This window comes from Pleurodeles waltl, chromosome 4_2, assembly GCF_031143425.1.
Source record: "Pleurodeles waltl isolate 20211129_DDA chromosome 4_2, aPleWal1.hap1.20221129, whole genome shotgun sequence".
NCBI classification, from domain to species: Eukaryota; Metazoa; Chordata; class Amphibia; order Caudata; family Salamandridae; genus Pleurodeles; species Pleurodeles waltl.
Window position 1 is genome coordinate 852819248 of NC_090443.1, and position 27777 is coordinate 852847024.

The 27777-nt window shown below is 43.5% G+C and overlaps 1 protein-coding gene across 2 annotated transcripts in view; it reads right to left on the reverse strand.

Annotated features, from left to right (window-relative positions):
- The window catches only part of PRKAA2 (protein kinase AMP-activated catalytic subunit alpha 2), a 275147-nt gene that overhangs the window by 37107 nt on the left and 210263 nt on the right, over positions 1-27777 (reverse strand). For both annotated transcript variants that reach the window (XM_069232599.1, XM_069232600.1), the window contains exon 8: positions 16000-16126. In XM_069232599.1, coding sequence (XP_069088700.1) covers positions 16000-16126 — 127 coding nt within the window. The remainder of the gene's footprint in view (positions 1-15999; positions 16127-27777) is intronic.

Genomic DNA, 27777 nt, shown 5'->3' on the forward strand with positions numbered 1-27777 from the left:
CACCGTTCGCTTTTGGTATTTTGCAAACGAGGTGCAGCAGAGTATTGTTGAGATCCAAATACATATCCGTGGACCCCGATACAAAAAACTCTATCGGCGCCACAGGTGTCAGAGCGGCTAGAGGCGATGCTTCCATGAAAAAACTATTCTCGATACTGGTCTGTGTGGGTTTTAGAGAAAACAAATCTAGCTCAGATTTGGCGCATTCACCAGAGGCGCAGTGTACGAAGGCCATGATAGAAAATATTCGCACTAGAGAGTGTTCTCTTCTTGGTAGATCTCTTCCGTCTTACAACTCTTCTTTTGTGTGGTCCTTTTGAAGAAGTCCTCTGTTTTTTATAGAGCATTGGCGGACCCCTGCGCCACGTAGCCCTTTGTTTCCTTTTAACACCCGCACGCACCTTGTACATAAACCCAGCTCCTTCTTGAGGCTGTTTGTTCATGCCCTCGGCGAGAGCAGATGTTACAGAGCCCACAACGTCATGGGCTATGTTCGTAGCCGCCGCTTTAATGTGAGGTTTTGCAATTTCGTACCTTCTTCTCAAGAAAGGCATGGCTCTTCTGAACAAACTCGAAAAGAATGCCCCTAATCTGGCCCCATACATAACAAGGGCCCCTTGAAAGATGGGCGGCGGTACTCCATAGCCGGCCTGAACTCTATACTAGTCCTTGTACATAGAGAGAGCCCCGTATGTTTTCACGATGACCATCGTAACCTCCTAATAGTCACCGTCGCGACGTGGTCTTAAATGAAGCTTAACAATTACTTTCCCATACTTAAAGGCCACAGCCTTTGACTGATTGTCGTAGACCATGATGGTTATAGTGTCAAAATGTTTTTTTGAAATTGCCACATAGTCGAGTTTGTGATGTTGTATATTAACCATTGTTTTATTTTCTCCCTTCACCGGGACACATCTCAACAACGGCGAATAACTATCCCCTACCCTCTGAGGTTCTATGATGTCGCTCTACACGTAGAGTGTATAAAATCCGCCGCTAATATCGGGACATGTAGGGTCTTGATCCACCTGTCTTTTCACATGTTGTACGGTCCCTAAAATTTACCAGTACAATTAAACACAGTACTGAGCTCCGGGGCTTTAAGAAACACTTTTCTTCTAACGTTATCCGCCACTAGATGAATGTTCGTATACGTTTCGATGTTGCCAATAGATTTGTTGATGGCGTCGACCACCAAGGTAACAGTTGGGTAATAGCCATGAGGAAATCCTACGTGGATGCTCAAAGGGTCCTGCTCATGCTTTATATTAAATTTAGCCTCGTGCTTTGTAAATGTATTCTACATTCTAGGGTACTGTATCTCCATTAGGGCCACCTCCCAGGACCCTTTCAGGTCCACCAGTTTAACCAGTTTCACCATATAATCTGATTGTCGGGGAACATGTCCTTCAAGGCGTTGGATGGTAGCGTAATATAAAAAGGTGAGGTCTCCATCTCGACGCTTACATCGCGACCTCACAACCGTACAGCGAGCTGTCCAAAACCCAACTGTTAAATTTATCAGGCCACCCCCACCATTTGACCAGCGCTTGTCTCTTAGCTCCGCTTCCTTTCCTTTTCAGAACCTTTTCAACCCTGTACACCCTGTCCTGTAGGGCACCTTTTGTAACTCTTCGTTGTAAAAGACACCCTTTACCTCTTCCCCATCGTAGTCCCTCAACTTGTAAATATATACTCCTTCTTTAAGGAGCACTTTCCACTATAAATATCTTGTCGCTAAATGTCTGTTGGTAACTTGTGGTGAAGACACCCTTCAACTTTGAAACCCTGACATGATCCCCTTCTTTTAAAACAGGTTTATTGACCCTTGCCACGAGACGACTCCCGTACACAGTTCTCCATCCAATTAACAAATTATCAGCCGTCACCTCCACAGGAGACGTTTTGATGGTTCTAAGATAACTGGTGTTAGAAACATCTATAAAAGCATGTAGAACATCCATATATCTTTAGGTATTGTTGGCTGTGAAATACCGCCACATCTTTGATTTTAAAGTTCTGTTAAAACGCTCTACAACCGCCGCTTTTACCTCGGTGTGCATTACAAAATGCTGAACAACGTGCTGCTTTAATAATTTCTGAAAAGGTTGTTCAAAAATTATTTTCCGCCGTCTGTTTGTGGTTTTTGAGGTACTCGACCTCTCGCGGAGATGACTTTAAAGGCTGCAGTGACGCTGGTACCACTTTTATCGTTTAACGCTTCTGCATAGGTGTATTTGGACAATATGTCTATGATTGTTAAAATATACATTGCACCATTGTTATACTTTGCTAGATCTTAAAGACTGATTATGTCAGCCTGCCACTGATAATCTAGCTGCGCCTTAACGACTGTAGCCCTCCTCTTAAAACGTCTCCTGGTCTGGAGTGAATACGCCTCTTCCCCCGATAACCATGTCTTCACCCCTGATCGGTTTACAGATCCATTTTCAACTTGAGCCCTTCTAAACAGAGCTTTGGCGCTTCCGAAGCTTCCAACCCCTAGTGTATCGTAATAAAGCTTCCTTAAAACAACACCTGTCATGCTGTCACACACCGCAACCATGAAATGAAAGACGTATGTTTTGTGTAAGGTTGTTTTATTAAACATAAAAATGGTAACAGTACATAAACACTGCAGACTTTACAGTTTCTAGACCCGTATCAAAACCATTATCGGACACTTTGAGGTCTTTTAATTACGTATACATTACACAACATCGTGTACACACATTATGAGGAGTCTGACAGCTAATAGGCCTCAGCATCACGTGATATAAATTCAATAGCTCTAGACACGACTGCCCTCTCACCCCTCATATTACTTTGCACACATAAGGTGCTGACACAGTTTAAAAGTTCGTACAGTTCTCGGACAGTGCAAAGCCGTTATCATTGAAATAATGTTTGGTAACACGCTACAGTGTTTTGCATAATCCATTCGTCAGGTGTAGTCTTAAATCCATCGCCCTTCGCCTGTACAAGCTCTGGTGTTCATCACCCTTAAGGTGCCACGCTTTGCTCCGCCGCTTCGCTAAACACCCAAAACTGTCACACTGATTCATATCTGGCGGCTCGCAAAACTGCATATGGCTCCATGTTAGAGGCTGTGTTTCAGCTATTCTTTCTTTGAGCAACGCGCATAACATTTTCGTAATACAAGAGTATTCGGGGTGTAATTCATAGCCATCTTGCGCGGCATCGTTCTGACCCCGTCCTAAAAAGTGAGTAAATATGTAACGTTAAATAATACAACTACGATACGTTATCAGGTTGTCTCATCATTCTTAAAACAGTCTACGCGGGGCTAAAGTGGCCATTCTTCCATTTCTAAAGTAAACATCACACATACGTCTTTCTGTGATCCTTTCTACCATACTTCTGTCAACAGCAGCAGCCAGACTTTGCATACTTTCAAGCTTTGAGTGCGGATCGCACGCGTATCGGAGCTCACGGAGTGCGGTCACCAAAACTTTTATCATATCAGGTTAAACATTTTTCTTTAAAGTCGATATCCTGTACACCCATTTTAACAGCTTATACATTTTTTACGGATCTAGCAAACTGCAAATCTGCCTGGTTATTCTCGAGTCATACAACTGGTCTAGACACTCGTGGCCGCCCTGGCCCGCATCGTTAATTTTGTGGGCGTAACCCAAGGTATAATAGTCACATTTCACACAAGCTTTCACAACTGTCGCTGCAAAACCTTTAACAGCCCAGAAGTTGGTGTAGGGGATGCTCTGTGTTTCCTTTTCAATGTTGGTGACATTGTAGGGAAAAACACCATTCTTACACGATTCGTTGTTTCGGCTCATGGAACTTTTACTCTGTTTTGAACAGCAAAAGCAATTCAAAGTTACAGTGTTAACCTTTGGTTGCAACTCATCCACAGCTCTTCTTTTGGCCGATGACTCCTATGGTTCAAAAGAAAGACAGGTATTAGTTAAGAATACATAAAATACAAGTGTACATGCTAATTGTCTATAGATGGTTCTTACTAACCTCAACACTTCCTCAAGACTCTGCGGCCCCTCTTAAATCTTGAGAGTCATCGAGTTCCATTGTCACATGACCAGAGTCTGAGCCCGGCTGCTGCACAACGACAGACTCAGGGTCCTGGGGCGCCAAAAACACCATGTCTTCATAAACCGGTGAGTTATGCGGTTGCATAACCTCTTCAAGATCTTCCATGTCGACGTTGTTATTTCCACCCTCTGCACCGCTACACGAGGCTTCGCTCCCACAACAATCACCCTTAATAGGTGATATCAACAGCGGCACATCCTTGAGGGAAGCTTTTTAAACCGATGGTCGGGGTCCCTGTGAAAACCCATAATGTCGAAACCCACATCTTTAGGAGTGCCCAGCAGCATGTCCACGTCCAACACCGAGAGCGGACGGCTGTTATATCAAGCAAAAGTTGTCATGTTGCCTTCGGAGGACACCCTTCTGATGATGGGATTGTATCTATTTATATTGGAGATCAAGGGCTCTTATTGATCAGGATAATCCCATGCTTAACACTGCACGAATATGGGAGCCTTATATTCGGTCTAAATGCAAAAAAAAGTGGGCGAGCACACACTACGCAAGTTGTCAAAGGGTTGTAATTTTTCACAACCCTTTGACAACTTGAACATGTCTGGGCACACAACCACACGCAAGCTCTTAGGGCTCTCAATCATACAGCCACTGACACATAACAGGTACGGTGACTGATTGCCAACCTAGGGGTAGGCATACACGTCATTACCTACGTCATTGCCTATGTCATCACGGAGCGTGGCACATGTCAAAAATAGTTTGATGAAAGGTATCCCCATATGCTACTAAGGTTCAAATAGACAATGGGCTCGTTTTTGGGAGATTGGTGCTGCGGAAAGGTGTGTAGTTGGCATCAACATTTATTTGTGCTAAGAGTAGGTAAACCTGCACATTCTGACAGCAGGGAAGGACAGACATTAGTCTCCTCTCTCTAGTAGTTGATCCCTTTAGAGGTCCAAAACCAGTCACAGAAAACTCTACCTAGTTTCAAAAGCATTTATGCAGACAAAAAGGGCTCAGAATAAACCAGCAAAACCACACAATTTCACAAGCCTTTTGCGAGATCTATAGGCTTTTGCGTTAGGTGCCTCACACATAGGGAGGATGCAGGCCTGTATAAGCATATACAAGGACAGAAAATGTTGTACACTTTTTTTCTAGAGGGGTGCCATCTTGAGACTTTCCCAGAATGCTGTGGAGGGGTGGGACAGGCAGTGGTCTGATTCCTTTGACTGACAGTAAGGAGTGGAGGGATCATGTGACACTTTACCAGTCACAGAAAACTCTGCCTACTTTCAAAAGCATGTATGCAGGCAGAAAGGACTGTCAAAGAGCACGACCACACAGTTCCATGAGCCTGTTGTGTGGGCCACAAGTTTTTGTGTTTGGTGCTGAAAAAGGGGCAAGGCCGTCAACATAAAACACCTGCCAGTGCGGCTGTTATTAATTTAGGAAGAGAAAAGGTCAAACCAGGCATTTTTGTTTTGTGGCTTTGGCTCCAAGGCAATCATTTACATAGTGAGATCATCTGCTCGAGCCAGTGACAAGGAATTGTCTGCTGCATGTATATAGACACCAACTGTTAATCTTTCAAATGTATGTTGGGTCTGGCCGCCAGGGTAAATATTTATCTCTATAGTTAAAAATAGATGCTTGTATGATAACATACATGTTATAGGTGCTGGTATGTGTAACTGGGGCCCTCGAGTTAATAGTTAAAACTGGTAAGCTTGTGTTAATGCTTATGAAAGGTACTGTTAAATGTAGGCGGCCTTTTATTGTCCGCTAAAGAGGGAATTGCTCGTATTTTAGGGTAGGACCTACAGGTACATAAATTGCCACCTGGCACCTTGCAAATAACTGGTTCTTTACCACCACAGATACATTTTTATGTAGGTGATTTACACCCTGGTCAATTTGTAAGGCCCCTTGAGGATGATCTAAATTGTTAATCATAGAAAATGGCGTATGTATGTGTCATTTTCTGTGTGGTGTTATGTGATTTGTGCATTACAGTACTCATTCTTTTTAAAGTAAAATCACTGGTTGGGCTTTGAATTATTGAATGGCATTGCTGTATTCTGAGGTGTTTACCCACAGCACATCCCCAAGTCAGCCTTGGACTGCTCTGCCTTACTATTATGAGAATCCATTACTAAAAGGGGTACTTGGTCTCCAATTTGAAGTTCCGCAACCAAGTGGCTAGAGTGCCTTTAGGGTACTAAACTATCTGTCTGAAATTTTCACGGACTGCCTGTAATTTCGCACTGCTGTTCGTTGTCCGTGATGAAAATCTTAACGGACAGCATTTGTCTGTAATTTTAGCCTTTCACCAAAAGGACAACAGACGTCAGGGTGAAATTATGGGCAGATCAGTTTACCCAGCTGGATTGAAAGGCAGGGAGTCTCCTGTGCTCTGAGGGAGGAAGGACCAGACTAATAAGAAAAGGCCCTCTTGCCGGGGTGGCTCCTTCCCTAAAGAAATGCAAATGTGGGTAACTGGTAAATCTGCAAATGCAAAGGGGCTTGAAAACATGCATTGACTTTAATCAAAGGAGTCACTAGAAGCTTTCTGATGATAAAGATATTCTCTTTTAGAGAGGTACCATAAGGGTGTTCCAAGGTGAGCTGTGTATTTAGCCTAAATGTATTTGTGCATTTTGTAGCAGCCTATATTTTGATATAATTGTATTATATAGCGCTTACTACTCCTGGCGAGGCGTCAAATGCATGTCTAAAATAAGGACTGCACATTCACAGTTCTTTCAGTGACCTCGGTACCTCATAGTACTAACAAACATTGGCAAAGCCAATGGGGCTCGTCTATGCAAGAGTTATTGGCTTTGCCAATGTGTTTTAGCCATGTTATACACCAGAGTGACTGCTGTTTAGCATGTCTAAAAGATAGCGGCGTAGAGTGGCATAGGAGCAGTGGCATAGAGCACAGTGGTGTAGAGTACAATGCAGTGGGGTACAGTGCAGTTGTTTAGAGAGCATTGGCGTAGAGTGCAGTGGTTTAAAGTGCAGTGGGACAGAGTAGAGTGGCATACAACAGAGTGGCAGAGAGTGCAGTAGTGTAGAGTGGTACAGTGGCATAGAGTGCAGAGTAGACTCATATGCCAGAGAGTGTGGTGGTGTAGAGTGGAGTAGTGTAGAGTGGTGCAGTGCAGAGTAGAGTATAGTGTTATAGAGTGCAGTTGCGTAGAGTGGAGTGATGCAGAGTAGAGTGGCATGGAGTGCAGTGGCATGGAGTGCAGTGGTGTAGAATCCAGTAGTAGAGTAGATTGGTGTACAGTACAGGGGCGGAGAGTGTAATGTTGCAGAGTAGATGGTCAGTGCAGTGATGTAGTGTGGAGTAGAGTGGCACAGAGAGCAGAGGAGTAGAGTACACTGGTGCAGAGTAGAGGGCAGTGGAGTACAGTTGTTTAGAGTGCATTGGCGCAGAGTGCAGTGGCATGGGATAGAGTAGCACAGAGTGCAGTGGAGTAGAGTGGCATACAATAGAGTGGCAGAGAGTGCAGTAATACAGAGTGGTGCAGTGTCATAGAGTGCAGTGGTGCAGAGTGGAGTATTGTAGTGTGGTGCAGTGCAGACTAGAGTGTAGTGTCTAGGGTGCAGTGGCGTAAAGTGCAGTGATGCAGAGTGCAGCAGCAGTGAATGCAGTAGTACAGAGTAGAGTGGTGTAGAGTGCAGTGTTGCAGAGTAGAATGTCAGTGCAGTGGTGTAGAGTGGTACAGAGAACAGTGGCACGGAGTACAGTGGTGTAGAGTAAAGGACAGTGGCATACAGTACAGTTGTTTAGAGTTCACTGGTGTAGAGTGCAGTGGAATAGAGTGGACTGGTGCAGAATGTAGTTGTACAGAGTAGAGTGGTGTAGAGTATAGTGGAGGCCAGTGCAGTGTCAGTGTGCAGTGGTGTAGAGTGCATTGAACTAGAGGCAGTGATCATAGTGGCTAAGAGTGCAGTGGCATAGAATAGATTGTTTCATAGTAGAGTGCAGTTGCATAGAGTGGATAGGTGCAGGGTAGAGTGCAGTGGCATAGAATGCAGTGGCACAGAGTGCAGTGGCATAAAGTAGATTGTTTCACAGTAGATTGAAGTGGCTTAGAAAGGAGAGGTGCAGGGTAGAGTGGAGTTACATAAAGTGGCATAGAGGGTGATGGCATAAAGTAAAGTGGTGTAGAGTGCCGCGGCATACAGAGGAGCACAGAAAATTAGAGTGATGTACAATATATTGATGTAGAGTGCAGGGGCATAGAGCTGAGTGTTACAGAGTAAAGTGCAATAGCAGAGAGTGTATTAGCCTAGAGTGCAGTGGCGTACAGTGTAGTGTTGCAGAGTGGCATAGAGTTGAGTTGTGCGGTCTAGATTGGTGTTTCATAGACTGGAGTGGTATAGTGTGCAGAGGCGCAGAGTGCTGTGGTGCAGGGAGGCGTAAAGTGCATTGGCATAGAGTAGACTGGTATAGAGGCATAGTGTGAAGTAGCATAGAGTGCAGTGGCATAATGTGGAGTGGTTCAGAATGGAGAAGAGTGTAGTGCAGTGTCATGGAGTGGGGTACAATGTAGTGATACAGAGTAGGGTGCAGTGGTGTGGAGCAGAGTGGTGTGGAGTATGCATGGTGTGGTAACACACTGCCATTACAGACAAACATTTTTGATTGAAATGACCATTACATCTGCACAGACATACAGTTTTTCAAATCAAACTATACTGTGCACAGACGATGTGTGGAAATTGCATCACCTAATGCAATGATTTTTTTTAATCATATAAAGTTATTTGTTTCTAGCACAGTTCAGATTTAACAAAAATGTGCTTCATTTGTACTCCTAATTCTGATATATTCCGAAGGTTATTTAAATGTTGTCATGTGATAAAAAAAACTCTTTCCTAACCCTAGTATCCAGCAAGATTGTCGCATAAATCCTCTCAATTTAAAGTCACCGAAAGAAAAGTAAACACTAGGGGCCAGATGTATGAAAACTGGGGTCTGCGAATCGCAAAATGCGATTTTTAGGAAATCGCAATTTCCGAGTCGCAATTGGCCATGTAACAAAATTGCAATTTGGAATTAGCGATTTCTTAAAATTCGCTATTTGTGTTTTGCGAGGCCCATATTCCGAATCGCAATTTGCATTCTCGCAATTTGCGATTTTTTTGCGATTTGGTAAAAAATAGCAAAATGCGAGAAAGTTCGAGAATGCACACCTGGAGGAGCCTGGTGACATCACCAGCAGGAAATGAGTCATCCCAGGCAGTTTCAGGTGGCACACCCAAACCAGCATCCTGAGGGAGAGCAGCCCAGCCACATTGAGCAGCATTCTGAAGGAGCAGCATCACCTGAGCCACAATGGAGCCCCAAGGTGCAGCACAGGAGAAGCAGGAGAGGAAGCGCAAACTCAAGTTCAGTGAACAGGAGCTGGAGGTATTAACAGAAGAGGTGGTGAGGAGCCATGACCGCCTGTTTGGCAAATCATCCCTCCAGGTGCCTGAGAGTGAGAAGAGAAGACTCTGGCTTGAGATCCAAGGTAAAATCTGTGCTATTGGAGTGGCACAGCGCTCCATTGAGGAGATCAAGAAACGCTGGTATGACCTGCGGTCCCGGGCAAAGGAGAGGGTGGCAAGAAGACTTGCAGAGGCCAGGGGCACAGGAGGAGGACCACCAACCGAGCCACCTGCCACACCACTGGAGGACCTGGTGGAATCGACACTCCTACCGGAAGCAGTGACAGGGGTCACAGATATATACACCTCCGCTCAACCAAGTACCAGCCAAGGTAAGTGCAATGTTGTCGTGTGAACCCAATATGTGCATGCAAAAAAGCCCCATAGGAATTAGCATGTAATGTGAAGTAGTGTGTGAAGTAGTCCAGTCCACATCTTAGTAGCAGCACAACAATGCATTATGGGAGTTGTGGTCCACAAACTAGTACAGACAGTAGCATGACAATGTAAGCAAGCATAGTGACACCGAAGGTAACACAACACACACTACACCATGTAGAGCAGTACCTATAGCTTTACTGCCATTTCTGGACAGATAATGTAACATACAGAACTGACATGCTGCATATTGTTGTTGCAGGTGGGCCTGGCACAGCAGCCACAGAAATTCCGTGGGTAGGGGAGACGGACACACAGCAGCCCTCTGACACCAACACCAGTGGGTCCGTCAATGTCTCCACTGTGTGCCGCAGGCCCAGGCGATTGCCACTTCCAGACCTCAGTGGTGACTCCGATGTGCAGCAGGAGGGACCAAGCACACCATCTGCACCCGATAGGCGCAGCCAGATACCAGAGTACAGGGGTCATTCAGCACATCGCAGAAGTGCCACAGTGTCCCAGCAGCAACCGCAGGAGGCAGCTGAGGGTACATCCTTGTTCGGTGGACTTGAGGCTGCTATGTTGCAGCAACAGCGGCTGCAAAACAGGAGAATTTTGAGTCTGGACAGGAACCTTAGAGTCCACAACAGACATATGATTAGCCTGCATCAGCGAATTGACACCCTGAACAACAAAATCACCCAGCTGCGTGAGGGACAGGTGCAGGCCTCTCAGGACACTAGGGAGCTTACCAGTGCAGTGCGTGACCTGTGTGAGGAGCTGCGCCACGAAAGGGTGAGTCGACGCAGACATGAACACCGCTTCAGAACCATGTTTGCGAATTACTGCAGGTCCTCAAATACGATGGCCAACTCCACCGCACTCATCGCCTGTCGTGCTGTGGCGGCCCAGGTGGAGGCTGCACACACCAGCAGGGATGTGGTCCAGGGCCTTGTCCAAATCACCAATGTGATTGAACTAGTCATGGGACAGAGGTCGGCCACTCCCAGTGAGGTTGCCTTGGGGGACACAGAGGACACCTCGAGCCTCAGTAGTGTGCAAGTACCTGCTTCAGACACCAGACGGCGCAGTGCCAGGCGCAGCACTGCCACTGAGGGTGACATTCAGGGTGCCAGTGAGTCAACTGGGCACCCCAGTGGTGTGCGAGGGAGGAGGAAGTGACTCTTGCTGCATTATCACTGGTGTTCCCACTATGATGTAATAGTGTGGGACTCAGTTCTTTTGTTTATTTTCGGTTTTCTTATTCACCTGTTTACTTCATTTTTCACAATTAATTACCTGACGTAAGGTAATAAATTCCTATCACTACAGGTACAGTTGTCAGTGTAATTTTGTTATACATACTCACGTCTGAAATGGTTGTGTGTGATGTCAGCACGCCTTTGCCGTCCCTCTGCTGCACTGGTCCTGTCTGCTGGCTGTAGAGGTGGTATGGAATCGTCATCCTCATCTGATTCAGTGTCACTGATTTCTATAGGCATGCCCCTGGTTGTAGCTATATTGTGCAAGATTGCACAAGTAGCCACTATTCTACATGTGGTTTCTGGACTGTACTGTAGTGCCCCTCCAATCTTGTGGAGGCAACGGAAGCGACTCTTCAGGAGGCCAAATGTGCACTCCACCATGTTGCGGGTTGCCCTGTGTGCTGCATTGTATCTCCGTTCTGCCGGTGTTGTGGGATTGAGGTAGGGCGTCATCATGTAGGTGCGCACTGTGTAGGCACTGTCTCCTGGAGGAACAGGAAAGTGTGATGAGTACCTCAGCCATCTGACAAGGGTTTGTTAACTATGCGCCAGTGTAAAGAGTGACATTACCTAGTAGATATCCTTCACCAAACTCCCCAGCTAGCAGTCTTGTGTGAATGCCGCTGTGGCGAAAGATGTACGAATCATGTGTGCTCACTGGGTACCTGGCCACAAGATCAGTTATGATGTAGGAGGCATTGCATATCACCTGTATATTCATGGAATGTTGTTGTTTACGGTTTCGGTACACATACTATGTGACAGATGGTGGACATATTGCCACATGTGTGCCATCTATGGCACCTAGGACGTGGGGGAACTGCTATCTGATAAAACTCAATTTTTGTCTGCTGTATTTCCTGTGGGGTGTAGGGGAATCTGATGTACTGTTGGAGTTTGCTTAGCATGGCGTTGATAAATGCATTGAAGAATCTGGAGAGGGTGCTCTGTGACACCCCCCCAGCCGCTGCTATGACCCCTTGATAGCTCCCTGAGGCGAGTAGGTGTAAGGAGCATAATACCTGCACATGGATGGGGATACTATGGCGGTCATTCTGACCACGGCCATGCGGTTACCGCCATATGGCCGCTCCGCAGTCAAAAGATCGAGGCGGCCATTCTGGCTTTCCCGCTGGGCTGGCGGGCGACCGCCAAAAGAGCGCCCGCCGGCCCAGCGGGAAAGGCCCTGCAACAAGGAAGCCGGCTCCGAATGGAGCCGGCGGAGTTGCAGGGGTGCGACGGGTGCAGTTGCACCCGTCGCAATTTTCACTGTCTGCTAAGCAGACAGTGAAAATCTTTATGGGGCCCTGTTAGGGGGCCCCTGCACTGCCCATGCCAGTGGCATGGGCAGTGCAGGGGCCCCCAGGGGCCCCATGACACCCGTTCCCGCCATCCTGTTCCTGGCGGTAAAAACCGCCAGAAACAGGATGGCGGGAAGGGGGTCGGAATCTCCATGGCGGCGCTGCAAGCAGCGCCGCCATGGAGATTCAGCCCATTCAGGGGAAATCCGGCAGGAAACCGCCGGATCCCCTTTTCTGACCGCGGCGGTAGGGCTGGGAAGCACCGCCAGCCTGTTGGCGGTGCTTCCGTTGTCCCCGGCCCTGGCGGTCTTGGACCGCCAGGGTCGGAATGATCCCCTTGGTGTCCTTAGTGTTCTGCGCTGCAGTAGGGGTTGTAGCTCAGCTATCAGGTCAAGTATCATGGCTGAGTTCAACCTATACCTCTCAAATATTTCCTCCTCTGTCAGGTCAAAAAGTGTAATCTGAAAATGCGCTCCTGTCTCCTCCTCCCTCTCCTCAAACCTGCCAGGATCCTCATCCTCCTCGCCATGACGTAGAGTGCAGCCATTGTGGTAGAGAGTCTGAGGCATTCTGGGCCTCTTTATATAGGTTGCACCTGGTTACCACCTGCTTTCACTTAGTGGTATTTTGCATGTGCAAAATGCCATTTTGCGAAAAATCGCTAATTGCGATTTTTTTATGCATCTATTTGTGATTTGGATTTTGCGATTTGCATTTTGCACCTCGCAATTTCCTACTGGAAATACCGAATCGCAAAATGCGACTCGCAAAACCAGGTCGCACCGCAAAAAATCAAAATTTTTGCGATTTCTTATATTTGGTCTGCGAATGCCTTTCATGCATCGCAGACCATGTTTTTGCACTCGCAAACTGCCGCTTTTTGCGATTCGCACCGTTTGCAAGTGCAAAAACTTTTCATACATCTGGCCCCATGTTCCCACCGAAGACAGAGCCCGACATTTGACTTTTTCTTTGAATGCACAGTAAATGTGATGAGATAAGAACAAGATTTAAAGGCTTGTTTACAGAAAGGAGCACTCGGAAGGATACTGTAAATAAGGTTTGGGCAAGGGAAGGGACGAATTCAAGCTGCATAGCCTAAAACAAACAAAGCCAGCAAATTGAAAGCAACAAAATGTGAGTTACAAACCACAGGGCCAATGCAAGCAACAGGCGGAATGTATTACCAAGGAAGCACGTAGGATGTACTTAAAGTGACAGCCGTGAGATACTTTGTGGGGAAAGTCCAGTATTTTAGCCCAGTCCGTATCTTGCAGGTTTGGCCGCATCAATCACCCAGGTAGTATGATGAGAAGACCTGGAGTGGTTTCCATGTTGCAGGAAAGGTCCGTACACCCATTCTATCAGTTTGCCACCAGTTCCTATGGTGTATAGCCTCTGGCACTCCTCCTGTAGGGTTAGTGCTAGGAGGCAGACACAAAATAGGGCATTTCATGATTATTTAAGGTGGTTGTGAGTAAGGAGTTGAACGGGGTGAAGATGGTAGTCTGCCACAAGGGTTTGGAAATTTAGTAGCTCGCCATCCAGAAACAAATCCCCCAATTTTAAGACACCTTCAGCATGCCACTGATGGAGTTGCTCTGAGCTCAGCCGACCTGTGAGAGTGGTAAGGGTTAGAAAAGGTAGTGCAGAAGCACAGGGTTTCTTCGTGTCAGTGAGTTTACACGTTCTAACAAGGCATGAAAAAGCTGTCCATGATAACCCTGGATGGTGATCCGTAGAATGGTCAGTAGGAAACAATGCGCAATGCAGTAAGCCTTCCTTAAAAGTCTTTACTGATAAACCCCATCTCATGCAGAAAGGTGGGCAGAAAGCCAGCGAGCCACCCATTGGACCTGTGAAGCTGAATAATAGCATTCTGAGTCCAGAAGACCTAATCCACCCCCAGTCATGGGTGGCTTTTGAGTGGAAACAGCTACTCGATGGCGCTGCATCGAGCAAATCAGATGTGTGGCATGTCTGAAGAAGGAATGAAGAACCAGCAGGGGAAGGTTTGCAAAATAATACTATCATTGGGGTAGCACACCATCTTCACTAGTGCCACATGGCCCCCTACAGAAAGCAGAATAGAAGACCAAAAAGCAAACTGGGCTTGGAGGAACCGTGACGCTCTGCCGAGATTTCCAACATGCAAATCAGTGGGAGAATGTTAGATATTAATCACTAGGTATTTAAAGATAACTAGTTCCCAGTTTAATCTGAGGTCTAATTGTATATAAAGGGGAAAACACTGCCATATGTTGAAGAAACACTAATTACATTTTAACATGTTTACATTTTGTTTGTGCAATTTACATCCCAAATATTTTGAAGATTCTATGTCTACTTTACACTTAGGAATAACCCAGATCCCTAGTTAGACTTTTACTCAATTTCAAAGCCATTTAAAGACATGGACAAAGCAGGCAATTACCTTGCACCTTGCAAGGGATCTGGCCCCTGCTCGCCCTTCACAAGCATGAACAGTGAACTATTGCACCAGAAGAGTTTGTCAAGGTGGATGGGTGTTGCTTGTTCTACCACTTGACAGTGCCTCTTCTGTTTCTCTCTTGTGTGCAAAGACAACTCCCCAGGTACCCAATAACTTCTTGGTGGACCCATCTTGTCCGATTTTAGGAATTGTCCCACCTTGTTCTCTTCCTTATTTATCCGGTTCTTAGCAACAATCCCCATTTGATCTCGATTTCATCGTCCTCTTTTATTATCTTTAATTGGTAGTCCGGCTCCCAGTTCTGAGATAAATGTAGTCCCAGACACACACTCTAGAGCTGTGAGACTACAGACAAGTTGTGGGTACCCCACATCCTGAAATTAGGTGTGAGACTGTCACCCACCCCATCTGCGCCCTGCCTCATCAAATTTTATTTAGGTTGAAAGTACAAGGGCAGTTGGGGTAAGCCAGATGTTTTTGTTCAATTTGTTTAAACTAGCATAATGTTAATTACCTTAATGTTTCCCAAACTGTTTGCCAGGAGTTTTAAAATGTTCGGAAACATAATCAAATTTTGTTGTAACTTTCTCTTCAAGAAAGATTGGGCAGATTTGGGTAGGGGTGATGGCCTTGACACAGTGCTGAAGGGCATTCATTTACTACTGAACAAGGACGTAATGTGACACCTGAATGTAGCATACCAGGAGGCAATCAGAAAAAGACCTCAGTGAATAAATAGTGCTATGTAAAAAAGAGTAAATAAATGCACTGAAAACATAGTGAGGCATGGCTGCTCTTGGTTGTGTCTGGAAAACTGACGTTTGTTCTTGGATTTTTGTCCTGAATTTTGACCCTTTGTCCTGAATTTGTGTTCTGAATTTTGACCCTTTGTCCTGAATTTTTTACAGTCCTGTCCAGAATTTGCCTCAAAGCCAGGCGGTCACCCTACGAGTGGCCCAAAGACATCAGAGGTAAAAGGCCCTCATTGATACAAAGGGACTCAGTAACTTCTGATTGCTTTGGGGTCTCCAAAAGAGATTTCTCACAAACAAGCTACCTGAAAGCAGGGATGGGATTACCACTTCTCTCATACTGAAACACTTACCATCAATGCTTTTGAAGTCCAAAAGATAGCTGCGATGATCAACCTGATACAGCTGTAGGCTCATTTTCACATAACTTCCTGTTACTGGATTTTTCCGGCGCACTCTCAGGTGATATGCATTCACTGCCTAAAACAGAAAATGATCTTTCAGAAAATATCTAACATCACAACATAGGTAAAGTGCAGTTACGGTTACAAACCAACAACAAATAGCCGCTAAAATTCACCTGTAATGGTTAAACTCACCTTAACTCGTGCTTCCATCGTGCACTATGAATGACCTAACATATGACATCAGACATGGCATGTTAAATGACATAATTGATGACATCGTTCAATGGCTCTTGGGAATGGTATGGGGAATATGCCAACAACATATTGCTTCGTTTAATGCAATACATGTATAATACATCACTGATGCTCAACTGCATTCTTAGGCAAAGTTTATTTGTATTTATATAGGACCTACTAATCATCATCTCCAGAGCTCTTGGATTTGCAATTTTGGAAAATTTGATGAACATCATTATCTCTCCATCAAAATGTGAAGGTATAATGTATCCCATTAAGGATCTCATTTCTCGTTTGGTCATCAACTGGTGCTTTCGATGGTAATGATCTTTGCACATTGATATTTGCACCATTCATTGCTCTCCTGCTTGCCCATTGCTTCACTGCATTTTCAAATCTGGACTAGTGATTAATTCAGACTACTTTGTGGATAAAGGAATGGAATTTAATACAGGCTTTAGGTCCGTGCCAACAAAATGGTGTGCTATTTATTTTGCCGAATTTCTACTTGTCTCAGAATCTAGGGTCAGATGTATCATTTTTAGAAATAGTGATTACCTTATTGCAATTCTCTGCGAATCACAATTAGGTAAGTGCTATTCCTAATGTATAGAGTTTTATTAAGCGTTTTCTAATGGGTCACAAATCAACCTACCCCATTAACAATAATAAGTTAGGTCGCAATTTCTGGCCCATTAGGGAATGCAAAAATCACAGGGATGGTGGCCTGCTGGGGTCAGCAGACCACCATGCCTGTGATTGCTTTTAAATGAAGTAATCTTTTTTAAAATTCAGTCAGTTTTCCTTAATGGAAAAAAGGATGCATTTAAAAAAGAAAAATTAAAAGTTTACTTTTCATTTTTTAAGAGGAGGAAGTGGTCCATGGGACCGCTGCATGTTCTTAAAAAATATTTTCACCAATATTCACACAGGCAAAGGGGTCCCTTGGAGACCCTTTACCATTTGTGAATGGGTTACCACCTACTTGAAGTAGGTGGTAAACTGTGAATGTTTTGCGACCGCATTTTGGTCACAAAACATTCTTACATAGCGCTGAGATTCGGTAATAGGAAAGGACGCCCTGAACATACCCTTCCTAATACCGAATTGGTATGTATTCGCAATTCCAAATTGAGATTCTGTAACCTGTGACCAAATCACAATTTGGAACTCATATACCGAAATGCATGTTATGGGTCGCAAATGTTCCGATTCACAGAATCGGGACGTTTGCGACTGTTAAACTGCATGATACATCTGGCCTCTAGTGTTTTACATAGCTTATTTTACGTACCAATTTAGGATTACTGCACTTCCTTGTGATGAGGATATCCGTCTCGGGCAATAGTTGCTGTATCTTGTGAAGTATCAGCAGGCTCTAGCTGTCTGTGTCTCAGGATACAGTGTCACGTGGTGGCCATAATCTTCCCAGTAACCAGACATCTCTTTAATGGTGACAAAAGTTACATCGCCATTCCTACAGGTCCCAGCATCCTCCATATACTGAAGCAACTGAAGATAAAGGTTTCTGAAGTATTTATGACAGATTCCTGGCACATCGTCTGAGGAGAAACTCTGTGATCCACATGAGGTGGGATTCCACCATTATTGCAAATAGAAACAACTGGTGGGGTTTTGCAGGACTCAATCAGTTCCACCACTGGTTAAACATATGTCTTTAATATTAGTGTACCAACTGACAGGATGGCTATTCAACATTTGCAATATCTGAGTTAGGTATTGGGCAGAGTCCCTGCTTCAATTGTTCACTTTAGATTAGTTAGGAACTACAAGTCTAATCCTTGATGCCCCTGCACTTCATACTCTTATAGTGTTCTTTTCTGGAAATCCTGGTTTGGGGTAAAGCAGCAGTGGTGTTGACAAGGCCAGGAAACTTACTGGCTGTATTCCTTCCATTTATTTCATACCATGGTTACACCTGATGATCAGGGAGGAGCAGATGTAGGTACTGCTGATGGCCCTTTTTTAACTCCTATGACACTGATTTTCCCTGTGCCAGAGCATGGACGCTTTTTGTATGGTACATGCCACAGGCTTATCTCAGCTACATATATATTACTGATGAGGGTGATGAAGCAGTTTCTCCTAATGCTTCTTCTAATGACTCACGTAGCTGAATCTGCAGGGCTTACAAAGACTCTGCTCCTATGACTATATAAAGTACTAGTCAGTCTTTAAAATAGTACAAATTAAAAACATGCCTCGGTCTCTGTTGGGTGGGAAGTTTCTTTAAAAAATAAATTCATTGGTTCAGTGAGAGAAGTTGGATTACACACAGATTCGGATTGCCAGTCCAAGTATTTAAGGGTGTACTTTAAACCTGAGTAGACTATTTTTCCAGTCTTTTTTCTTCAATGCATGACATACAGATGTAGATAGTCTTCTGACATTGGGGGCACATCCTAAAAAGCATCAAGAACACTATCTTTTACATAATCCAACAACTTTCTGTTCTTTGGATGTCAGGACTGCTCTAACAGACACTCATGGTCACTGTTGACCATTGTATTGGATTAACAGTGCAGTGCTGATTTCCTTAGCTTGGGTGCTGTTGTCCTCTGGTGATAACGGCTATCTAACTATAGGTATGGCAGAGGTCTAGGGACTTCCCTAACTAACAGAGCTGAGTCTTGGGCATCTGTTCACATGTTTAACCCTTTCACTGCTAGGCCTCCCCCTCTCCCGGTACTGAGCCCATTTTTTTACTATTTGGGGTAGTTAACTCTTAGGCCCCCATAATTGTTTGTGCATGTAAGCTCCATGCCAAATTTGTGTCCTTTTTTCCAACTTCCTGGGGATTCTAAAGATGCCCACGGTTTGTGGCTTCACTTGGAGGGGACTGTGAAAATAGGCAAAATGTAGCAACATTTTGAGTTTTTTTTAGAAAAATAGGGAATAGTGCTCCAGATAAAAGTGCCCGTCTTCCCCTCAGAACATGGCATCTATGAATGGTTTACTGTACTAAAGTTACCATCTTCCAAGCTTTCAGGAGCATGCAGAGCTGAATCAAAAAAACACAACATGTCCCTTTCCCTCTTACGTGTGACAGTAACATATTGTACTTTTTGGGGAATTGTTTACATAATTGCCACCCCAAGAATGCCTTCTTATCTATTGTTCGGGAACTTACCTGTGTCAGGGGTCCTATAAGATATGCATAAATACATCTCATGCAGACGAGGTTATCAGAGGGATTCCTACGCAACGCCTTGATGCAGACCCAACCTTCCTGTCCCCACCGAGTCTGATCTAGAGACCTCTTTCTAAGGTAACAAGGGTTGGGGGCTCTGGTCATGGACATGGTACTGGCAGATTAGGTTTATCACACCTAGCTCTCCCTTTAGGTTAGAGATTAGGTTCATCATGCTAGGGTATTAGGGCCTACTTCACATCTCATGTTGTTGCAAGATGGTAGGGGTCTTTATATTAATGACTCTCATTTTTACAATTCTTTTTCTTACATTGTTCATTATCCTAATCATTGCAGCCCATGCATTTTACAGTAGATTGCAGTCTTGTTAATAAAACCTATTGAAAACTTTACTGCAACTCTTTCATTGCCTCTGTGTAATTGAGACTTGTTGCTCATGGGAGAAAAGGGTAATCTCAGTTTAACCACGACTCCCCTGAGATGTGGCACTCTTGAGTCCATGCGTAAAGGCTGACAGAAATCACCTTTTATTATTTGGGTTTTCGGTGAGGTACTGCTTGTGAGCCGAGAGGGTTGGGCAGACAGTTGCGACCTGTTGTAGGATTGGCTTAGTCGCCTACAAACAAAAGTGCTGTCATTCCTAAACCAGCAGTCTTGTCTAGTGGAAGAGTCCAGCTACGACAGTATCCATCCCCAGGTCTATTGTGTCAATCACACCTATGTTCCGGACAACCAAGAACAGTAGCTTCTGATTGGGGCTTTACTCCTTGCATGATTTTAGTCATGTGGTGTAATTTTTCTAATTAAATTTGCCTCTGTTTTCAGACGTTGATTGGGGGTTTTAATATGTTGTAATTTCACTGTATAATTGGTTAGGAACTGCTAAATAACTTACACACTTTTCATTACGTTAAGCTGCCTGCTCTGTGCCCTAGCTACCAGGGGTTGAGCTCAGGTTTATCTATTGAACTTCTGTAATAGACCTAACAGGACTTCGGACTCATTACTTGGGAATAGCTTACATCCTCCCCAGCTAATAACCCATTTTCTTGCAATATGTTCCCAAAAGCAGGATGCATGCATCCTGCCTAATCCATGGCCTCCACACGCCCATTTGAGCATTATGCATTAGTTCCTTTTCTTTTCTTTTACTAAGGTGGATTCGTAGACTCAAGTAGATCAGAAAGAGGATGGAAGAATGTGTTTATGATTAAAGTCAGGATGTAGGACTATGACTGCAGAAAATAGTTTTTATAGGACCCCAGTCATGTTTCTTTCTTATTCCTGGATCTATTTTCTAATGTATTATGCAGGGAGCATGGCTGCTAAAGTAATTACAACAGTTTGGACCCTGACCTGAGCAAGCTGCCCGTTTACTTAAGTGACTATTGCTAATAAAAAGTAGCTAAACAAATGAGACCTGTTGCACAAAGCAGACATGTTGCAGTGACTGTCTCTATGAATATGCTTTCGACACACCTCTGATAATGACTTGGCCCTGATCCCATGATCAAGCCAAATGGGGCTCTGATTTGACTGATTTGGTCTGTGATATAAAGAAAACCACTAGAGCTTCCAAGGACTTAACTTGAACCAGAAATCATAAGTAGGACAGAGGTACAGACCAGAAGCTAATAGTTGAGAATATTATGGGCTTTGCTTCACAAAGGTAAGTTACACTTCTGAGAACATTAACACTTTGTATTAAGCTTACTACGTTTGGTATTCACAACCTCAGAGTGTAAACTTACTACAAAAGGGGAAGTTACATGTCTCTGCCTCAAGAGTAATTCAACTGGCTTACTCTTGTGTGGGTGGGTGACACCCCTCTCTGACCTTCCTTAAACCCCTCTCATTCCTTCATGCCCTTTATTGGTAAGTGTGTCCCTTTTCTCACCTACTCACATGTGTCCCTCTCACATTTACTACAAAAATATACGTATATGTGCAGAGACTCTGCCTTTGGGGCGGACAACTCCACACTTATCGGTATAGACAAAGCTTACACTTTGTAGTACATTTTGTAGTACGTTTTGTAGGGAAAACATACTACAAAGTGCATTTTGAGAATCGGGCTCCAGGTGTATAAAGGTATTTATATTGCATAGAACTAGAAGTTATCCTGATAGATAGTAACAGTTTATTTCAAAGAGACACCTCTCTCAAAGCAAAGTTGCTATCATTGAATGAGACACACTAGAATTTAGGAGTCACTAAAAGGCAGCTAGCTAGTTAAAAAGTGCTTTCTGAGGCTACATCTACAGACCCAACTCTCATGCACAGCTGGATGGTAACATGAATGCATTAAAACAGAACTAGGGCATTTTACACAGGAATCTGAAAATATAATACAGTTTTCATGTTCTTCAAATACATTATACATTTTCCACTTGATGGGCTGTCAAATTTTGAAGCAATCTGGAAACGCTCAGAAATCCTTACAGAGGTTCAACACATGCCTTTTCTAATCAATCTATACTCATGAGAGTAAGTGATTGGGGAGATGTCCTCTTTTTTTCACCTGGTTACAGATCTAGTTTTCTGATTCATGGAAGTGACTTTAAAGACTTTTATGCATTTGTTCAGTGTTGGTCAGGAGTTCATTTTGGAGAATGGTCTGTCCCTCTTCCATGGATTGAAAGAGTGTACAAGGTGTTGATATCAGGTGTCTGTCTATGCCATGAAAGGCTACATTTGTTCTACACTCAATTGCAGGGATGGTGGTGATTGAGCTTGAGGAGGCTAATTGGGAGTGAATGACATCTTTGGCATTGAGGAATGGGTTGCATGAACTTTGCAGTGGTGTGAATGAATGCGTACATGACCACATTCAGATCCAATGTGTGCCTGTATTTCAGGAAGCAGGTGTACGAGTGCTTTCCTGTCACTGTCCAATTCTTTTAGTTTATGATAGGGAGATGTATATGGGTATGCTGTAACTGTGTATTGATTCTGCTAACCTGCGTAAATGGTTCTAGCGTTGGACCAATGGCTGCAAGTGCAAGACATTCCATTTTCCCGATGTAGGCATTTTTTTTTGTAAAATGTTTCCTCTTTCAATGATGTAGGATTATGTGTGGCTTATTTCTCAAGAAAAAGTAGTCTTCTTGCCATGCTATGTTTACAGGACAAATTCTCCTCCTGCATTTCCTACACAGACGGTCATAGATCACTTTTTATTTTGCTGATAATATATTGAACTCAGCGCTGGTGCATTCATGCCCCACTGTGAACGTTTGCCATAATTTGGTCTTTCCTGTCCCTTCAGTTACTTTTAAAGTTAACAGCAAGCTGCTGTAAATTCTGAACCTTTGCAACAAGCTGTTCGGTGTACAAAATGCAAAAAAAGAATGAATAACATTAATCCTCGAAATCTCTTAAAGGTATATTTTGAAAAAGCCTGTATTCCCCAGTAAACTTAAGGCTACCTCTTTATCCTTTTATTTGGTTAAAATTCTAGAAAATACACACTCTACACGAAGGTCACTTGTAGAGTTTACTGTTGATAGTTTCAAATTTGTTTAGATGGCATCTTCAGGACTTGGTTAGAAATGGTTTTGAGGACCCCAACAACCCATTACTTTTTGTTGGTAAATTTCATGCTTTGATTCTGAACGTCCATCATTTACTCTTCTGGTGTTGCAGCTGCAATTAATATGTCTCAAGTCAATTTGTAATGTCAAGGTAACGCTTCTGGTAAAGGTCATACTCGGCCTTCTGCTCAAATTTAGAAGTCCAGTTTACGCTGGACTTCCAAAATCTTGCAGAAACTTCACTGTACAAGACCACACCAAATACTTGCTTATCCATTAGCAAACATATTTTAGAAGTCATTATCACTTGATTCCAATCCCTCTGGAAGCTTTTCATTCACTAGTTTATCCACTTGCTTCCATCCTACCTGTGGGCATGTTCCTCGCTAAGGCAGACTCCGTGGTATCGTTAACGCTATGAGCGCTTAGCTTGTTCAATAAACTGGAGACAGATGCCCTTAACCAACAGGATATCCAACTTTTGAGTTGTACAGTGTTATTGAGAGTGAACAACAAGGATGCGAGAGCCTATGTAAATCAAGAGACACACCATGTCTAGGTCATATGCGGGACAATATTGCTTCCCTTGCCTATGGATGGATGAATGGCACCTGGTCTTGATTTTTTTCAGCATATATCCTAAGTGGGCAAATTGTGCAGAGGGTCCATATCAGCCACGGTTTCCAACTCTCATTTTTCAAAATCGACTGCATTTGAGATGGTTTTTACATATTGCAGCAATGTCGGTTGTCAGTACACTGACTCTAGAAGGACCCCACCTCATATTTAAAAAATTGTGACAAATACTGTCCTCACTGCTGTAAAGGTGCTCTTGAACCTATCTTTGTTGAGTGCAGTTGTACCTAAGGCCTGGAAACATGTGGTAATTAAGGCTCTACTAAAGATGCCATCCCCTGACCCCTCACATTTGGAGAACTTTAGACAGATCTCACTCCTTCCCCTCCTAGGAAAGGTGATAGAGAAGCACGGAAATAATCAATTATCTGAGCATATAGAAAATAACCATCTGCTCCACTTCTCTCAGGCGGGCTGCCATCCTGGCCATAGCACTGAATGAATGCTACTGGTGGTAACCGAGGACATTAAATGCACTCTGGGTGTCAGTGGCAGTGTAGTTATTATCTTACTTCATATTTGTGTAGCCTTCAACATCCATGTCGCCCATTGTATCCTGCTGGAGAGATTACACAATTTTGGGGTAGAATATCAGGCTTTTGAATGGCTCTTTCCCTTTCTCAATGATTGAAGCTTTCAAGTACGGGAAAGGCCTTTTCATTCAGATTTCTTATTCCTTGAATGTGGAGTTCCCGAAGGCTCATCGCTGAGCCCCACATTGTTTAATATTTATGTACGTCCTCTTTCATAGTTTAGTCCTATGGTCTTTCATTCTGAGAATAATCTGATGACACCCAGTTGAGTCACGCTAGCCCTGAAACATCTAAAGTGGCTTTCCTTAAACCATGTCCCATGGCAGTGGTCAATTGGATGCTGCTGAGAGGTGGAAAAACATAGGTCATGATCCTAGGTAACAACACAAGCTGTGTAGACTAAACTGCTGGCCTGATAGTTCTGGACCTCAGCCAGTACTTTTTGGAAATTCTACTTTAGAATTGTGGTACTATTAGTTCACAAAAAAATGTTGGTCAAGCTTTAGTAACCTCACGTCTGGACTACAGTAATGTACTTTTCTTGAATCTTTCTCAGTCCATGCTAAAAAGACTAAACATTGTCCAAAACATGGCAACAAGCCTGCTGAAGAGGGCGACTAAGCATCAATCCACCTCCAAGTTACTTGTAAAACTCCATTGTCTTCCAATAAAAAAAAAAAGAGTTCCATTTAAAGCGCTGTGTATCACATTGGGTGCCTTCCATAAAACAGGCCTGATCTTATTATGCTGTCTAGTTCAGCTCCATGTTCCCTTAAGATCCTGTAATGTGCTGTACAAAATGATTACTAAAATTCATAAAAGCAGATGTGAGGGTCAGTCTGGGAAGCAAACTTTGGAATTTGCGCCCCATTAAGGTCTGCAGTTCACCTGACAAAATCAGCTTCAGGAAGTCTTTCAAGAACTAGTTGTCCAAGAGAGACTGAGTTGGTACATTGAAGTCAGGTTCACCTCTTCTAGCACTGGGAAGCCCTATTTGAGCAGCTGTGCACTTTAGAAATGCCAATAAATAGAAATAGAACTACATTGGGGTGAATTCCTTGTCTTGCCTGTGGTGTACATTCTTTTTCTCATCTTCCTTTACCAGTGGCCTCAGTTCTACACCTTTACTTGTCTGCATGACATGTTAGAGATGCAAAAAACATGCTTTTGAGAAGATTGGCAGTACTTAGTAGCCTCAATGGCCATCAACTTTGGCTGTATGCTCACCACTAATTATAGTTTGTGATTTACCACTCTTCAAATGCCATTAACCACCTAAATTTTGGGGCTGGTGAGGACAACCTTGTTCTTCTCTTTTGGTGGTGAGCCACACTTGCTTTTGAGATTTATTCCTCTTTAATTTTGGGTTTAATCATGGATTTGATCTTTCGTGTTTGGTCAGAAAATCAACTCTTCCAAATTGGGACATAAATTTGGTTTTGCCGGTTTAATAGGGTCCTTCCTTTCAATGCTTACTTGACTTTCTCTCACAAGTAAGATATAATTTTATGGGGATCTCTTCTGCTTGGTGAGATTTTGCATTTTTTGTACTGACAGGCCTATTCTTTTTTTTCCAGGCATAGTTTATGTCCTGGCCTATCTTTCATGCTTGCTTTCTTTACCTCTAAATAAAGCCATAGTTTGCATTTCCAGAGGTAATGCTTCACAATTTGATTGTGATCTTCATATTTTCAGATTCTTGAGCATTAATGCAGTTGGTAAATCAAAAAAAAAATCAATTCCTACTTTAAATCACTGTGTCAGACGTAGGCCCATATTTATACTTTTTTAGCGCCACATTTGCATCGTTTTTTGACGCAAAATCGGCGCGAACTTACAAAATACAATGGTATTTTGTGCGTTTGCGCCGATTTTGCGTCAAACAAACGACGCAAATGCGGCGCTAAAAAAGTATAAATATGGGCCGTAATGTTTCATTTCTATATTAGCCAGCTGGCATAGACTTAGTTTACTTAATTTAGGTTTTTGACACTTAGGATCTGGTGGTCTACATGATCTGTGGCCTGACCTGATATCTTTGTGCACAGAACAGGAATGTGAATGAGATAATATGAATTATCAGGTAGTGTGCACATTTAGAGGAACATAAGGCTGGTGGCATTTGGACTGAGGCTTTATGTCTCTACTAGATGACCTAGGCAGGACATCTGAGTACTGACAATGAAACTATATGTCCCATGAAACCAAAGGGCTCTCACAAGGCTTGTTTGTGGCAGTGGCCATTTTTAACTTACTGAGTATTAGTTCCTTGTGGTCCAGCGTCTCTTAGCTAGGCCATTGAGATACATTGTTTCTGTAACTAGGACCTTGTTGCCAGAGTAATTTAAAACCTTGAAAACTGTTATGTTATGTATCAGTATTGGAAAACACTATTTTACCCGGAGGTCTCTGGACGTTAAGCAATAAAGTCATAATCGGAAACAGGAGAGAAATTAGGACGAAAAAAAGTGAAGTCTTAAGCTATGTCCTAAAGAAAAATTGAAGAAATAGACTTTAATTTTACAGGCAGTTTGTTGCACAACCTGGGTGTGAGAACAGAAAATGACTTACCTCTAAATGAAACTTTCTTATAGCACTGAATGGTTAAGAGATTATAGGAAGTGGAGCAAAGTTGACACTGTGGGATTTAATGGGTTACTTTGTAGTTAAGAAAGATAGGTGACAATCCAGAAAAGACATTTATAGATAAAACAGATGGCTTTAATTGTGATCCTGTTTGTTACTGTGTGCCGTGTGTGGGAAGTTATACGAGAAGTTAAGGTGATGGATATTAGCAGCTTGATTGTGGATGGTCTGGAGTGTGTTAATTTGATTCGAAGCAATAATAAAGCCTATGATCAATAAAGGGAGCTATGGCAGTTTTACTGCAGTCTTTAGAAAGCAAGGGAAGGATGGGGTGAAATTTATGTAGGTAAAAATGCCATGATGAAATAACAGAAGAGACCTGAATATCCATCTGAAGTTTGTTGTTCCATTTTTACATACAGTTTTGAGAGTGGAATTTATTAAAATATCCAATTGTCCATGGGACAGGTAGCTTAATAATTCTACTTGTCCTGTAACAAAATCCAATTGTCTCTATGGTGTGCCATTCACTGCGGTGACGAACAAGTTACTTACCTTCGGTAACGCATTACCTGGTAGAGACTCTATCTAGCTGCAGATTCCTTACCTTTGAATTTCCTGGCGTCTGCTTCGAAGCTGGAATCTTTTTGCTGAGCAATACATTGCGCACGCCCTCCGGTGGTGGTGTTCGGATCTGTGTGCGTTGTCCGGCTCCGTGTGGCTTCGTCAGCATCATTGGAGCCATCTGTGACATCACGGTCACCTATAAAAGCACCACCCCGGCACGCGTATGTCAGTTCTTTTATCCACAACTCTTCCACGCCAAAAACGCAGAGTCATGGATAGAAACAACATTTTGTCTGTGCAAAACTAGGGCCCTGAAAGGGATAAACCCTACCCCTACTAGACATATCCACAGAGCAGCTAGATAGAGTCTCTACCAGATAATGTGTTACCGAAGGAAAGTAACTTGTTCATCTGATAGAGACTTCTGGCTGCAGATTCCTTACCTTTGAATAGATACCCA